Source organism: Liolophura sinensis, chromosome 7 (genome assembly GCF_032854445.1).
Source record: "Liolophura sinensis isolate JHLJ2023 chromosome 7, CUHK_Ljap_v2, whole genome shotgun sequence".
Taxonomy (NCBI): domain Eukaryota; kingdom Metazoa; phylum Mollusca; class Polyplacophora; order Chitonida; family Chitonidae; genus Liolophura; species Liolophura sinensis.
In genome coordinates this window covers 56,362,313-56,379,025 of record NC_088301.1, presented here as the reverse complement: position 1 = coordinate 56,379,025, position 16,713 = coordinate 56,362,313, and the positions used below count along the sequence as shown (strand labels likewise).

General features: G+C 37.7%; 1 protein-coding gene across 2 annotated transcripts in view; it reads left to right on the top strand.

The window, feature by feature from the left end:
• The window catches only part of LOC135470090 (cilia- and flagella-associated protein 54-like), a 50,981-nt gene that overhangs the window by 15,963 nt on the left and 18,305 nt on the right, over nucleotides 1–16,713 (top strand). For both annotated transcript variants that reach the window (XM_064748837.1, XM_064748838.1), the window contains 16 exons: nucleotides 5,995–6,295; nucleotides 6,618–6,710; nucleotides 7,135–7,261; nucleotides 7,995–8,121; nucleotides 8,626–8,712; nucleotides 9,128–9,193; nucleotides 9,463–9,567; nucleotides 9,686–9,783; nucleotides 10,232–10,419; nucleotides 10,966–11,156; nucleotides 11,433–11,672; nucleotides 13,788–14,017; nucleotides 14,415–14,662; nucleotides 15,156–15,308; nucleotides 15,562–15,744; nucleotides 16,520–16,607. In XM_064748837.1, the coding sequence (XP_064604907.1) occupies nucleotides 5,995–6,295; nucleotides 6,618–6,710; nucleotides 7,135–7,261; nucleotides 7,995–8,121; nucleotides 8,626–8,712; nucleotides 9,128–9,193; nucleotides 9,463–9,567; nucleotides 9,686–9,783; nucleotides 10,232–10,419; nucleotides 10,966–11,156; nucleotides 11,433–11,672; nucleotides 13,788–14,017; nucleotides 14,415–14,662; nucleotides 15,156–15,308; nucleotides 15,562–15,744; nucleotides 16,520–16,607 (2,525 nt within the window). The remainder of the gene's footprint in view (nucleotides 1–5,994; nucleotides 6,296–6,617; nucleotides 6,711–7,134; nucleotides 7,262–7,994; nucleotides 8,122–8,625; nucleotides 8,713–9,127; nucleotides 9,194–9,462; nucleotides 9,568–9,685; nucleotides 9,784–10,231; nucleotides 10,420–10,965; nucleotides 11,157–11,432; nucleotides 11,673–13,787; nucleotides 14,018–14,414; nucleotides 14,663–15,155; nucleotides 15,309–15,561; nucleotides 15,745–16,519; nucleotides 16,608–16,713) is intronic.

The following is a 16,713-nucleotide window of genomic DNA, read 5'->3' as shown; positions in this document are numbered from 1 at the left end:
TTTGCCTCCAAACAACAGGGTTGTAGTGAGGAAGAGCCATTTAAAGTATTGTATCTAAAAATTTTATGCCGTACATGCTTTTCCTTTTCTTTTTAAATCTTAGTAAATTGTAAAAGAGTAACAAAACTCTGCATGCAAGGGGTTATAAAAGAAGTAGCCTGTATAGATCAAGTTAAAGATTGAGAGCATAATTTGTTGTTTTGATTCAAAATTTAGAATGTTGCCTGGCCAGGTTGTGTAGGAACATGTGTGCTGCACCTTGACTGAAACATTTGGAAGGACATAATATTTAAAACATAACTACATGTAGTTATGTATCATATCTACATCTACCTGGGTTGGAAAGCTGTGTTGTGATGTAAAATTTGCTGAAATTTGCTCATTGAGATATAAAAGGATTTCCCTCTTGTATAATCATCCAACTATAAGGGTTTACTTCAGATGTATATGAAAGTGTACATATTAATGGTGCCTACCATGGAAGTTAGGGGCCAGTGGTTCAGAAGTCCATGCAAGCGAAGCATTATTTACTTGGACAAATGTAATCTGTACCGAAATCATTAATCTTCAGCCTTTTTTGTATCTGAAAGAGTAACATTTTTACATGTAAGGTAAGTGAAATTTAGTCTATATATAACAGGGATGAGGATTGTTAAATTGATTTTAAATACTTTTGAGTGCTGGGTGAAACACTTTCTCTGCACGAATCCATCGATTCCCGGATCCGCATCAAAATTCTAGGCCTGCTTGGTTTCTCAGCTATAAAAGTTGATGGTATGAACACTTGTGGAGAAAATTGAACATACATATACACATACAAAGATTCCTTCCTTATGGTTACATGTGGATACCATAAATAAAAAAATAAATAAAAAGTTGATGATAGGAAAAATAAAAACTCGTAGGAGCCTCAATGGCTGAGGGGGTTAGCATGCCAGTACGGCACATTGACCGAGAAGCCTCTCACCAATACGGTCACTATGAGTTAAAGTTCAGCTCATGCTGGCTTCCTCTCTGGCCGTACGTGGGAAGGTCTGTCAGCAACCTGCAGATGATCTTTGGTTTTCCCCGAGCCTTGATAGGTTTCCTCCTGCTGTGATGCTGGGCGCTGTCACATAAGTGAAATATTCTTGAGAAAAACACAAATGAAAATATAGCTGTCAGGGGCAGCGATGCCGGGGTTCAAGCCAGTAGGGCCGGTATGTGCATGTATCGGCGCATATACAATAGATGTGGATCTCTGTGCACTAGAAACATACTTAAATAATAAGGCCAACCCACAAACTCATATTTCGTTTGACAACTGATGTATTATTTTGTACAAAACAAGCTTGGTTACAAAAAGGTCCATATAAGAAAGAGACAAACATGTATTCCGCTGGAATATGCTATGAATATATCAAACGCTAATTGAAAGGAAATAACAAACCTGGTGCTTACTAAGAACTGTTTGACCAATCTTATACAACAATAATGACATAGAAAAACAAACATAAAAAAAAACCTGCCGTGAAGGCCATTTTTGTTGTTCAAAAAGTAGCTGGAGTACTAAGTAATAAGTATAGGCCCCAAAAAATGGTTGATGGAGAGAATCTAGACACTCTTGCAAACTTGCACGACTGGCATATGTGAACTAAAAGCTGAGTTTGACAAAAAGACACATTTCATGAACATTTTATCAGTTTTGGGGTAGTATTAAGGATATAACATGTCTTGTTCTTATTCCCAACTTTCAGGCTGTTTAATGATGGGGAAATGCTTTGAAACTAAACAGCACATCTTGTACATCATGAGACAAATTTTTTCAATTATAAACATAAGACAAATTAAACAAGCATCATATTCCACTGGAATATGCTATGAACATATACATATACATACAGTTAGTTGAAAGGAAATAACACACCTGGTGGTTACTAAGAACTCTTTGATCAAACTTAATATACAACAATACTGATTGGCAAAATGTAAAAATAACTCTTTCTGTTAAAAAAGTAGCTGGAGAAAGCAGTTCAACCCCGAAATACATTGAAAGAAAATACCAAAAATCTAGTCGTTTTGGAATTTACCACTTGTAAATAATACTCTTGAATGTAACCAGAAAGAAATGCATGGACAAAAAAAGAAAATAGTAAACACTTCCCAATATACTTATTAAGGGGGTTAACATTTTTCTTCAAAGGTACGCTTAATTTTATCTTGATATCATGTGACAGTTATGTTATAAAAAAAAGGCATGCTTTTAATTGCATCGATATAAAAACAATGAATTCAGAGAACCAAGACACCTCCGCAAACTTGCGGGACTTGTGCCTGAGAGCTAAAACACACTCTTTAAAAAAAAGACATATTTGACATGAATATCTTACCAGTTTTTGGGCAGTATCAAGGTTTTTGTACTTATTCACAACTTCCAGGCTGTTAAATCATGGAGCATTGTTTTGAAGTTCTTATAAAATAACACAATGATCACACTTTGGACAATATTTGAAGGTGGGTATGTCCCTGCTTTTTCAACACAGCTCAACGATGTTCAGCACATGTTGAGTACATTTATAGTGCTTTGCACCCAGTGATATTCAGCTTTACTTCTATAACAGTGTTCTGTCACAAGACTTCTGCAACATGGTGTAAATTGCGCTTTTTCACACTTTGATGGCAAGTGGCGGCAAAATGATAAGTCATACTAAAGAAACAAGCCCCGATTCATGATCAGGACCTCAAACTACGTCGGGTAGCATGCCATCAACATTTCCACCTTCATCCTGGTCATAAACGCATTTAAAATGCATTATATAACATGGGAACGTCAAAGTGCCAAATATAGTAAATCAGCCTTTGGAAAATATTTCAAGCACTACAACTCCAACATTTATTAAGACACTTCGACGATTTTTAAAATTTTTGATTTGAGATGGCATCACTTCTGTTCCTGTTTTTTTCCTGACATATTGCATTCTGCCTCTGTCAAAATAATTCACAGGCAACAGTTGTTCCATGTAGAGAATGTCAGGTCAGTCGAATGTTAAGTTCAGAAGAAAATGTTTCCCAAATCTTTTACTCGCAACCCAACATGGCGGCTGGGTCACGTGACCTGAGACACCTAAACTTTTATTCGTATAAAAGACAGTCCCCACTCCTACTACCTAGTTAGATTTCACACATTTCTGCCATGCTAATTTAGCCGCAGAAGTTTTTCAATTTTGAAACTTGTAAAAATAGCCATTTTCGTTTTGGAATGTACCACTTCCGGTTGGCCGACGTCACTTCCGGTTATGTCAAATTTCTCTTCATGCCTTGGGATGATGTTAGGCCTTAAGACTGCGACTCCAGCTTCACTGGTTATGGAGATATTCACATTTTCAGTTTTGATGACGTCACTTCCGGTTTCCCAAAATTAGCATATCTGGACTCAGTGTCCAAAACTGCATCAGGCAGGAGTATTTGTACAACATCATGTGTAAAAGTGTAGAAGTTATTAGAAAAAAATAAATTTTTCAGTCACATGGCATATTCACCCAAATGCGAGCTTCTACAATTTTCAACGCACAAACTTTTCATATACACCCTAAATGTACCTAGGCTTAGTGCAACTACAGTTTAAATTTCAGATCAATCCCATCAGCCGTTTTAAAGAAGAAGATTTTAAAGGTTTTCAACAAAATCCAATATGGCCGCCAAGTCACATAACCAATCGGCCCAAAAGATTCGATGCACAACTTGAAGGTATGCAGATAAACATACTAAAATTTTATAAAATTTGGCCTAACCGTATTGGCTAGAAAGGCGTCACAGTTTTGCCGAGAATAATAATAATAAAAACAAATAATCCTGACAGATACAACAGAGATTCAAGCCTGAATGGCTTGAACCCCAAATAAATAAATAAATAAAATCTTATTATAAGAGGACTTACTTTTATAGGTATTTAAAAGAAGATTTGCACAGTAAGCATATGGATAGGAAGGAAATAAAATAAAAAATAAAAAAAAAAGGAGGTCAAAGATCACCATTGGAAGCACTATATGGAACACTAATATGAATTACCAGTGATGAGAAATCACAATCAAGTCAGAACAGAAGCACATAGGAGCCAATGGTACCGGACCTCCCTGTTTTGCTGAGATACTGTGTGGCCCTATATACCCTGCCATTCCCATCCCTGTCTCCCTTGTAGGGTCTAACATGTGCATAATGTGTCTGATTATTCTGTGCCTAAATGAATGCAGTAATTTAATTCCCCTTAAAATTTGGTGTACCAACTTGATTTTTAACTCACCTTTTAGTTTTTAACAATATTTTTGTGTAGCAGAAAATGTTTTTTGTAAAATGGTTGATACAGTTAACAGTCTTATAATTTCATGTATTTAGTTTTTGCCCTCTGCAGCATTATCCATACCATTATTCTGTGGGACCAGTAGATGTAACCTGGTTGCCAGGCAACAGCTCAGTGGGCTGGGGGTGCATGTGCACTAAAGGCTCAGTGAGCACTGCCTTGATTCTCTGCATACAGTGACCAGACATAGCATACAACTATGGATACATCAGTGTCTGTACCTTCTTTTATAGTTTTATTTGAATGTTCTTTAATATCAAGAATGCCTCAGCTACCAAACTTACATGTAGTTAAATTGAAATTCAGTGTTGCCGTTGTTCATATAGATCTACGTTTCCTCCATTAAGATTAAAGAAACACAACCAAAATATAGGCTGTTCATATAACATGTAATCCTCGTCATTTATTTACATCCTCTGCTACGGTATTTAGAAGTTATTGGCATAACACTAAATCAGTTAATGTATGAATGACACATATTTTGACACAAAGCTAACTGCAATCAAGTAAGTTCTCTGCTATGTATTATCACTTTACATGTAACTCAAATTAACCACACAAATATTTCATGTAAAAAGGCAAAATTCTACCTAAGAAAGATTGTGGAGCTGAAATTGTTGTTATCTATCAGTCTCAATTGATTAAACAGTGAGCTGGGTATACTGTGGTTTTATTTGCCTGGGGTAGATGCTGATAGATATGTGCTCTTTATATTATTAGTAATATAATGCATTAACAAACATGAATACAGTCATGCTTTGTTACATTTGATTTTAATGCTGTCATATTATTTGTGCTCTTCACTTTATACACCAAAACAATGTTGAAGGATCTCTGATATTTTTATTTTGGGTGCTGATAGCTGTGTTTTTGCCATTATCAAGAGAACAATGAACACATAAATTGTGGGTTTAAAGCCCATTGACAATACTTCGGTTATATCATAGTGAGAACGTGGTTAAGCCAGAATCCGTGGAAAACAACAAGGCAATAAATTCAACAAGTAACTTTGCCTTATAGATGTATCTTTTTTGAAACTTGCTCATTTTATTCTGTGATGAATGCCTGTTAAATATTAACTTAGTTTACTGAAGCCTGTTATGTAATCAGTCAGCACGTGTTGTCAAAGATTGAAATGCATCTCAAATTTTATATAATCAAAAACATACCATTTTAATTTGTAACTGTGTAAATGCGTACCAGCTCAGGTATTTATATATCACTGTACTTGATTGTTTTATCTAGCCAGTGGGTGACAGAACTCATGGCACAGAGTTATTGGGTTCCATATCATGATATGGTTCTAGGTTGTCATTGTTCCCAGTGTATGAATAATTGTTCTGCAATGTTGATTGTATTTTTTACTTCCATTGTGCTCATTTGTACTCCACGGTCTTTACATCTTGAAAATGTTTAACTTGAAAACTAATTCTAGACGACATTGTGTTTTTTGGGAATTTGAGAATAGATATTCACACTTTTGAGTACTTTTGAAGAACATTTATGTTATCAGACCTTTATTGTTACACATTTAGCAGACAGTTTGCACACATAAAGGTTCGTGGATACCAATTCACGCCCCTAGCTGATAACATTCTGGCTTTAGTATGTCTCTGGATTTCTGAGGCATGAAAATGGTGCCAATTTGTGTTTGACAGGTGCTGAGAATGTTAGGCCAGAAAACGTTGGCCAGTAACCTGAATGAAGCTGGGAGGAAGCTGCTATGTTCTGATTCCACGGACCATGCTGAGCAAAAGCAGACAGGTTCTCCAGAGCAAAAAGACAAATCAGACATGACTGTGGCCCCTGACTCAAAGACAGGGGAGGCAAATAAAGCCCCACATTTGAAGAAACGCACCAAGAGGAAGCACCCAAGTCCATTCAGGGATGAGGGTGAGCCTGCTATTAATGAAGAGCTGAAAGCATTGGAGGCCCACATGATGACCATAACCAAGCTTTGTAAGTGAACAGTCAGATTCCTAGTTACCCACCTTTGAAAGCTATTAATTCATTTGGGCAGATATCTCTGCATTTTGGAAAATCAAAGTGCATCACTTGAACACTTAATTGCATGTAGTTCAGAATATCAAATTAATTTAAAAACACATTCATGTATTGTACCTAGGTGTAAAAGTCATTGCTTCATTTAGATCTTTTTTTTCAAAGCTCATATTGATAAGTTTGTATTAACTTATCAGACAAAAATTGATTTTATGTTTACAACGTAATTTTCTAAGCTGACCATAGGTGTTTTTTTTTTTTTTTGGTTTTCATTTCACAGCTCAGAGCGATCATGAGTTGACAGGATATGAAGATCCAAATGTTCTCCATGCTTACATTGCCTTCCTGCCCAGTAAAGTTGTCTTCAAAGAGTGTATGTATTATCTGTAAATTTAGCTGTTGTGATGTGTTGTCCTGTAGAGAAACTGTCCAAAGCTGTGTACACTACTATAATATTTCTTTGCAGTTTAGCTGATAAATGAACAACATGAATCCATGTTCATGTACATCAGAATGGTAGAAAGGATGTCATTGGTTTCTACTTAGAAACAGTTTTTAACTGTAAGTAATGGACTTGTAGTGGATCTGAATAGACAAGATGATGTGCCTCAGTGACACATCATTCACCCCACAGCGGTGCCTATAGTACTGTACATTAGTGCTATGTGATCTCTTTCTACCATTCTGCCATACATTAACATACATGTAGATACTAGTGTTTTAAGAGTTAACAGATGTAAACAGGTATTAGTAGCAGTGGTGTAGAGTGAAATTCCATTTTTATTATCTCATTGCAGTGGTAAAGTTTAAGCGGCGAGCACGTTACCTGGAATTTCTTGTTCAGCTGGTACAGAAGGCCTTGAGTGAGGGGCAACCTGAGATGGCACTCGACTGGTGTGAAGATGCTCACCAGTGGATAGCGAAGTAAGCGTAGGTTCTTCTTTCTTAAAAAGAGAGCCATAAGTAAATATGGTACATAAAATCAGCAGTGGACGAATCTAGATAGTGGTTTTATTTATTTGTTTATCTATTTATTTATTTATTTGTTTATTTATTTATAGGATTGGTGTTTTACCCCATACTTAAGTATATTTCACTTATACAATGGTGAAGAGCATTATGATGAGAGGAGACTGGCAGAGTGTTGATCATTCACATGTTGCTGGCAGACCTTCCCATGCATACCCTAGAGGAAGAAAGCAGAAGTTAGATTTGAAATGTCAGTGACCACATTGGTGAGAGGCTCCTTTGGCATTTTGCTGTGATAACATGCTTACCACTCATCCATCGAGCCCCAAAATTGTGGTTTGATCAGATACTGTAATGAACATTATTATGACTTCTGGTGCAGCTTAAACTAAACAGGAAGAAAAGCAATCATTATTTTGTGGGAGACATACTGTGTACTACCTATTAACCTAAAACCATCAACTGAGGTTATGTTCTAAGTTGTGAGAGAGTCATCTTAGGATCATAGTGTTTTATATTTGAGTCTCTCAAGTACTCAGCATTGCTTCAACGTTGAAATGTTGACTGCAGTTCATGCCCTCAGCATCAGATAATTTAATAAAAGTGCTTCAAAGTTGCTCTGTTGAGTATGTTATGAAAATACGCTTAATCAATCCATTTGTGCTATTGGTGTTTATTTGATTTCAAGGCGTAATGAGCAAATTCTTGGAATCCGCCCAGCTTTTGGCAAACAAGTAGGTGGTCCTAATGTGACAGGCGAAGATCCAAAGAAGTTTGCAGCAGCAATGGTGGAATACTCCAGAGATAAGTCCAAGGTGCTTTAGACATTTTATAGTATCTCAAGTCATTGATAAACACATGAAGACAATCGTAAATACATGTATTAAATGCATTTCTATATTTGGTTGTGGTGTGTTTTCTTAATGACAACCTTCTCAGTTATGATGTACAATTTCTGTAGTTTGTGGTGGAGGTTTAGATGTAAATGAAATTTAACTGTATTCTTTCAACATTTACTGCAATACATCTTACTTTTTGTATTTGCCAGTCAATTTTAAGCATGAAGCAAACAGGTCAGACTGCTTACTGATAGGACAAAGGTGATTTGAAATATATATATTTTATCCTAGCTCACCCATAAAAATCCTCACTGCCATGTACTGGTCAGCATTCTGGACTTAAGGTGCAAAAAATAAAAAGAGGTGTAACAGAAATGTCAAGCTATGAGGTTGGTTGATTTATGCTTGGATTAACATTAATGTTTGATCAGACAATGTGACATGTCTACTTTACCTTGTGTGTTTTTCCTACATGTCCAGCCTGTGGATGTCACCCCGCGGAATAAAGGCTCTCAAGCTACGGCCCGCCAAGCATTAGTCAGGCCCAACAAGCGGAGGAAGTACAAGGTAGCACAAACCTATAGATACATGCACAAGTATTTCAAGTATTCTTCATTAATTGTTTATAAACTTGCTTTTCTGTCAGTTAGAAAAATGATACAGTACATACTGTATCAAAGAAAATATGGCAGTGCAATTTTTCAGCTGTCATCAGCTAAGTGAAGTCTTGTTTACAAGCTGTTTATTGAAGAAGAATTGAGAAGTTTGGGTATGGTATCTGTAAAACCATTTGGTGCTCCAATCCATTTTGTTCTGTCATTTTTGGCTGTGTTTAATGTCTGAAAAAAGCAAACATCACTTGAAATGTGTTGTTGTAGCACTTTGTGTCATATTGCTGTGAACATCACCATTCTGCCTTGTCATGTCTTGTCATGTTTTGTTACAATTTTTATTATTTTTTGTTTTTTTGTTTGTTTTACAGGCCATCAATGTGACTTCAAATATGTCTGAAACAGCCCGTCAGCATCAAGAAGGAGTAGAGTTAAATGTAGAGACATCAATACAGAATCACTGAAAATTAGTAAAAACTCCAGTCCACAATTCGTTAATTCTCCTCTCCCCTACCTGTTCAATCTGAATATTAGAATAAACATGCCTGTAGAAATCAAAAGACTGTAAATACACACTTCACTGTTTTAATTAAAAAGCCTATCAGATCATGAGGATCAACATTATTTGTTTTTGTCAATGAATACGAGTATATTCATAACTTTCTTATGTGAAGTGAAGTTTCATGCGCTAAGTGTCTGTTGACAGGCATTGGATACTTTGACCCTTCATTTCCCAGAGCTGTATCGCAGCTTCCTTCGTCGTCGCCGTCTTCGGAAGTTGATCACAGAAGAAATGCCCTACCTTGTTCAGGTAATTTACATTAGGGCAGTTAGTCATTTTTTATCCATAGAAAAATTTGTGCAACCCTTGTTATAATAAAGAAGAAATTCTTAAATTTCCATACAGACACCTACTGTTGCATTTTCAGATGAACATTCTTCAAGGGATGAGCCAGTTTAATGATTTGCTGCAAAAACTGGAAAAGAGAGAGAAAGTGCTCGGAAGTGCAGCCAATAAAGTGTTCAGGTACTTTCAAATGCTTTGCTCATTGTGAAAACTCTGCAAAGCAATACCTATAGTGATACATTATTGACATTTTTGCCTTTTATCTAATAAACTGTGTTGGTCCATAATTCTAAATCAAGTTTGTACAAAGTTCATTCTCCGTCATGCAGAAGGATGGACATCTCCTCTGCCTGTGTATTCCTTGTGTCCTTTGTGGAAGTACAGTTATCACCGAAATGTCCCCTACAAAACACAAGTATATTGCATACAAGGTGCGCATTTCTGTGTAAGTCCTTCTGTAACACTTTTATTAACTGTATCATTTGTACAAACTGCCAGTCCCATACCCGCTTAACCCCCCCGGCCCAAAGCACATGTTCAAAGACAAGAGGACTGGATGTGAATTGTTTGTCTGGTCTGTATTCTTCCAGTGCTGTTTCACCTCAAGTGATAAGTGTTTTGTTGACAGGACATCCTTCTTAGACCAGGAATGGTTTACCTTGGAGACTACGGGCACCCTGATTGTGGGATGGGAGGGAGGCCCGACAGCTCCTGTTGACAGGTTGAGTAACCACAGTTTACTGGCTGCACTGGATTTGGCAGATAGACAGGAAGCAAAGACTACAGGGATTGAGATAGCTGCTGCAGCGGCAACAGGTGTGAAATGCACTAAATGCTGTGCAGTTACTATATTTACCCTGCAAATTAATTTTGAATTTTAAGAGCACTAGTGGAACTTGTGTTAATTTACACAGTATGGCATTAATGGTAATAAGCTTAAATCCTTATTTAAGAAAAAGTATCCACTATTGTGTTTATATGGAACAGGTGTATCGGCTTTATGTATTGTTCACATTGGAATATGCAGCATGGTTTTACAGACTGTTGGAATTGTGAGATGAAAAATGGCAAGAAAAATACACAGACAAGCTGAGAGATTTTGTTAAACCTGAAGAAGTTTACTTACATATTGAAAGAAATTAGTACTTGTGAATAAGTTGAGGAAGCAAGACAAATATAACGGTGAACAAGAGGGACCCAACTCAGTGATATGCTGTTAACATTTCAAACATTTTATAGAGAAACGATGTAAAAGGTTCTAGGCTTCTTACAACGTGGGAAGCAGTAAATTCACAAAACTAAACTCTAATGTATGTTCATTTTTTTGTATGGGATACAACATTTACATGTGTGTATGCGTAGGTCATGCCCCTACTACCTTGAACGTCATAGCAGAAGCTCTGTTTGAGGACACTCCAAGGACCTACCGCTCGGACATTGGCCCATACAAGCCTGATCACAAACAACACAAGGAACCCACAGTAACAACCCTGACCACCAAAGTCACCACAGAGTGCCTGGAGAAAACCTTCATGTTCTTCACACGGGCTGTGGTATGAGCGAACCTTTTAAAGGTTTAATTTACTTAATTACTCCTTACTGAATCAATTTAATAAAATAAAGTTTATTGAAACATTAAGTTTCATAAAAGTGGCTGAGTCTTCATAACTCATTTACTTTTAATCCAATTTCATTCATTAAGAGGCAATTTATTTTATTTTGCCTCCCATGGTTGTAGTGATCAGTAATAGGTTGAATAGAATTATTATGTGGATGTTGTGATTTTGGTCTTGTTGGTCATCAGTTATGCATGTGTCTGTTCTTGTTAGGTGCTAGCCCACAGAGGGCGCCACTGGACGCTGCTTCAGAATGCGAGCCGTGCTCTGTGGAACTGCATCCACACTGCCATGCTGCGAGCATACACCCCAACCACATCCAGTCAGGATGCAGGCCTGGTCTCCATGGACATTCTGAGGGCTCTGATGTGGGAACCACTCAGTATGGCCAGCCTGTGTATCCTTGACATGATCACTCAGCTGCAGGGAGATTTGGAAACGCAGGCTAAAAAGGTACCTTTGAGACAGCTTTTTCCTTTGCTTCGTAAGACAAAGTTTGTGTATCTTAAAAGTAAAGAAAATTTAAATATCAACCAAATACCATTGAAAAAAGTATGCATGCCAGAAAAAAAATTCTAATATATACCTCAAGTTGATAAATTATAAAAAAAGTCAGCGCCAAAATCCGCCGTGGGTGACTTCATTTTTCCGAAGAACTAGTCCTGAAGTGTTCAGTGTTAGGAGGAGAATTGCAATCAGAAACCGCTGAAGTGCAGTTCGTACATTTCTGGTAGAACTCTTCTTCACACTTGACGATCGGGAAACCGGAATGTTTACGTAGGTTCCAAGTTTACACAAGCAAGCTGGCAGTTTTAACGACTCTCATTGGCTGAGAGGCAACGCACCCAGCATAAATCACAGGGTGTTAAAGATGGATGACGCGATGGACTCAGTGATTTATGCCATCTTTGCTGTTTTCAGGCTTTACATGTATGGCGAGGAAAAATCGCAAAATTAAGCAGCAGGCACCACCAGATAGAAAAAAATGTGCTCTTTTCAGTCTATAGTGTCATTTTTTGAAATTTTCTTCTCCTTTAAGTATGATATAGACTTGTAGACTTCCAGATTGGTGGAGTATCAGTTGATACATATTTATGTGTATCTGTGTGCTACTTAAGGTAAAAAACAATTAAATATTCTGAATGTGTTGTGTAGTTCTTGTTATAGCTCAATCTGGAGAAAGTGGTAAGGTCCAAAATGTCATTGTTTATACACTATTGTACCAAGGCTCTTCTCGCATTCTCCAAACTTGTGTTTTTAAAATTGCTTGTGATGCAAATGTAGTGATCATGCCCATTGAGCACTAGATTGTTTGCTTTACAAATCGACGCAAGTCCTGAGCTTCATTGATTATTCCATTTATTAACTTTATGTGTCTTCATTGCACATACATATTAGCTACATTTGACAACATATCCAATTGCTTTACATCAGTAACAAGGTACCCCCTGAATGCATTTACGTCTGACTAGCTGCATTGATAGTGCACATGTTGCATGTTTGCATGTGAGTAAAACAGTGCTCCGGCCATGTAAGCAAGAGTGGGCATGTACTTTTCCAGCCCAACTGGTTCATTGCTGTACATCGGTAACACGGTATCCCGCATGCCTGTTGAGTGAATGTACTGCTGTTGACCTGCTGATGGACAGGCAGTTATTGCATTAGAACTTGGGTGTAGAGCAATGCCTCAGCCAGTAAGCAACTGCACAGACATTGTAGGTGTCCCATTCAGGTTGTCAACAGAAAATTAATGTTATCATTGTATAAAATGATAAAGCATGAAATTCTAAATTAACTTTTGAATTCGCTATTGAACAAGACATACATATAGTTATTTCATGTATAAATTGATAATTTTGACCTTCCTTCACATTATGTACTAAAATATACTTGTAACAAGAGCACATGGAAATGTTAACACTGCAAAACCCATGCTTTTAATTAACCCTGTTTGATACAATGTGATACTTTAAAGAATTGAACTGAAAAGTACAACTAACTATCTAGCAAGCATATATAGTACCTGCATTTTTAATAATAACAATATCCACATGACATTCTTCTTGTGGAGCAATGCTTTAGGAGGAGTTTGGGGAAGGATGATGGGAAAACTATTATTCTGTTGTACCAATCTTTTTGGAGATACCTGCCTGCATCTGGTCGGCCCTGGCTTCAGACTGATCAGAATACCATTTCCTCTCTCCTATAGCCTGCTGTCGCCTGTGACATCACTTATGATCTATTGCTGTGTCACAGAATGTACAGTGTATGTTAGTGACCTGTACCGGCAGGGTGCAGCAAACCTGAGCAGAATGCTCCCTCTGTCTGTGAAGGGGGAGACAACCTAGTACTAGTCTGGTACAACATGTATATGGCACTATGTCTTGTAAACCATGCATAATACACCATTATGTTGTTATTAAATAGTTGATCCCTCTGCCAATCCCCTCACCCCTTTCAACTCCAATCTATTTACTGCAACATGTTAGAGCAAGAAATTGTTTATTTCTTAACTAATGCAGTAGAATTCAAATATTGAGCAATAAGCTTGAACTGTTTTTTTTCCAGGCCAAAATCAAGGGGCATAATTTGGGTCGCTACTTTGAGAGTTGGATGGGTAATATTGCCATGGAAAAAGGGGCTGCAAGCCTGGCATTTGAGAGTCCCCTAGATGATATTGGCATTGTGGACATCCGCTGGGTGAAAAGACTTGTTCTTCGAAGCCTAGAGGTTATGTTTCATGAGCATAAATGGGAGAGACTGGCAGACATTGCACTCAGATTCACAGACCTCTCCAAGTAAGAGACTGCCTAATTCTTCTGATATTTAACACAGATAGTAGTAGTGCTGAAAGCCAAGAATAGCATTTCTCGTCCATTTTTTTTTTTTTTGAAAAGTGAAGATGTAAATATGTTGGTCATTAGATGAACTAACCATGTGAAAAAAATAAAGTAAATATTCCTCCTACAATTACATGTATATTGGCTAAAAGAGCAAACTTAGGGTACATAAATTAGAAGAATTAGGGTAGTTTGTTTCATATGTCAACAGAGCAGGGCAACAGTGTCGTTGGCAGTAATATATTCCAGTAATATATTCATACTTTATGGGGTAAATGTATATGCACCTGTAAACATGTAAGGAAATGTAATTTCAGTGTAAAATGAAGTGGATTTTTGCTGTTTACTTCATTAGCAACAGGTATGCAGAGCAGGTTCTGCCCTTGCTAGTACAGGCACAGCGGAACCTGACAGAGCAGATAAGCAGGGCAGGTGGGCCAAGGCCTGTGCAGCCTCACTTTAGGAGACTGAGGAGACAGTTAGGGCATGTGGTCACAGCCAAGGATTATGTAAAATCTCAGTTGACTATTGACATAAAGAAACACAAGTCCAAGTCAGGTAAAAGTCAACTGGTGGACCTGGATTCAGTCCCAAGCTACACAGGTTGGTATTTGGCTTGATTTGATCGGCAAGTTTTGTTTGCCTCTTCCAGGCATTGTTTTATTACCAAATTTGCTTTTATCTCTTACCCGTTTTTGTCTTTTTTTCCTATTTTGTTTTCTCTACATTCCTTTATATACACTCAGTTTGTTTAATTCTAATATGATTGTTTTGCTATTGAGATGAATTTAACAACAATTTGAATTATAGAAGGTAAATGAATACCACTGAAGGGGCCTCTGTGGTCAAGGGGGTTAGCATGCCCGACACAATGACCCAGGAGCCTCCCACCAATGCTTTTTCTGTGAGTTCAAGTCCAGATCATGCTTTCTTCCTCTCTGGTCATACGTGGGAACGTCTGCCAGCAACCTGCAGATTCTTGTGGGTTTCACCCTGGCTCTGTGTGGTTTCCTCCCATTATGATGCTGGCTGCCATGGTATAAGTGAAATATTCATGACTACATACATATATATATATCCTGGAATTTGGGTGCAGATATTGAGGGCTGTCAGCTGGTGTCTGTGCCCCTGGATGTGATGGGAACCCTTGAGAGCCTGAGAGCTGCTCTGGACCAGTCGAACTACACAGCCCGTGCCCTTCAGCATAGCAGAAAACTCCTTGTGCTCTACCTGGCAGGGCAGCAAAACGGTTAGTTGCATTGTTTATTGGTGGCAATTTACTAATGTGGTTTAACTTTGTGGTTTCCAGACTATATTTTATATGAGGATATGACACTATGTTGGTTAGGTTATCCTCTTTTACTAGGATTTCAGTTTGATTTTGGTGTACTTCCTTATCTTTAGCTTTAGGAAATATTTAAATTTTATGAAAAAAGCTTCTGAAACGAGATAATCAGCTATTTCTAAAGCTGTGTGATGATATCAAAGCATGTGTGTTACAGTTGAGAGCTGCTCGACACGAGAGACATCCCATGTGGACTTTGTGGCCAACCCTGACCATCCTCAACCAGTCATGCCTCCGGACCTGAAGGGGGAGGAGTTTCGTTACATTGGGGACATCCAGTCTTCTCCACTCCCCAAGTCTCAACTGTCCACTGTCATCTCTTCATATGACAAGACCATCAGTAAGCAACTTATAACATACAGATATAAATGATGTAGTCCTCAAAACATCATGGCATCTCGGCTTTGAGATGTAATTAGACTGATCTGAATTTGCATTTCATTTTAAGTCATCAAGGGAAAAAGGGTGTGAAAAGCAAACATACCAAGATTCTTACACAGATGTTTGGGGAGCTGAGGATGATTATTTTTTCTGCAGCCCCTTAAATTGTCACGTAGAGTATCCGTAAGCACAAGAATGTTGTCCTTGGGATCCAAGTCACGAGGAAATTTGTGGTTTGGTTGTAAGACTCAATATTTGCTGCAAAATCTCCCAAAACTTCTTTGTACAAATTAGTCCAATATATCCAAAGAAAGAAAAATTTCAAATAGACCTACTTTGTAGATATAATGCTTCGGATATACACACAGTCTTTGTGATAAAATCAGATACCAGTAATCCTCCTGCAATTAGAAATAAAAAGCCTGTAACGGAATTCAATATGATCATCAAGAAATGTTATGTCAGTTCAAATCTGTAATTCTTCAACCTTTTCAGATTTTTGTAAGGTGTTTATTCAAGCATAATCTGGAGGCATTATTCTGTGCAGACTGGTAAAGTTATACTTTTTGTGAAAGCCCTGAAATTAGCCCATCCAACCAATGTTGTCTGGTCCCCAAAATCACTTGATTTGCGAGAAGGTTGAGGAATTAGGGTACCTTAGAGTTCTACTTGTCCAGATGCCTCTGTTAAGTTGTGATCCATATATATCAGAGGGAACATTTTTTGCTTTGCAGCTATCTTGTTAGCCAAAAACCACAGGAGTGCTGCTGCCCAGGCTTCCCACGAGCTGGGTAACCTCCACTACCATGCTGGAAATATAAGGTAGTCACTCGACATTTGTATCTTTTAATTGCTGTGATGCATTTTAGTCAATATTATTAAAAACATACAGCATAGAGAGCACCAGAGTAGCGACAACAGTGTGATA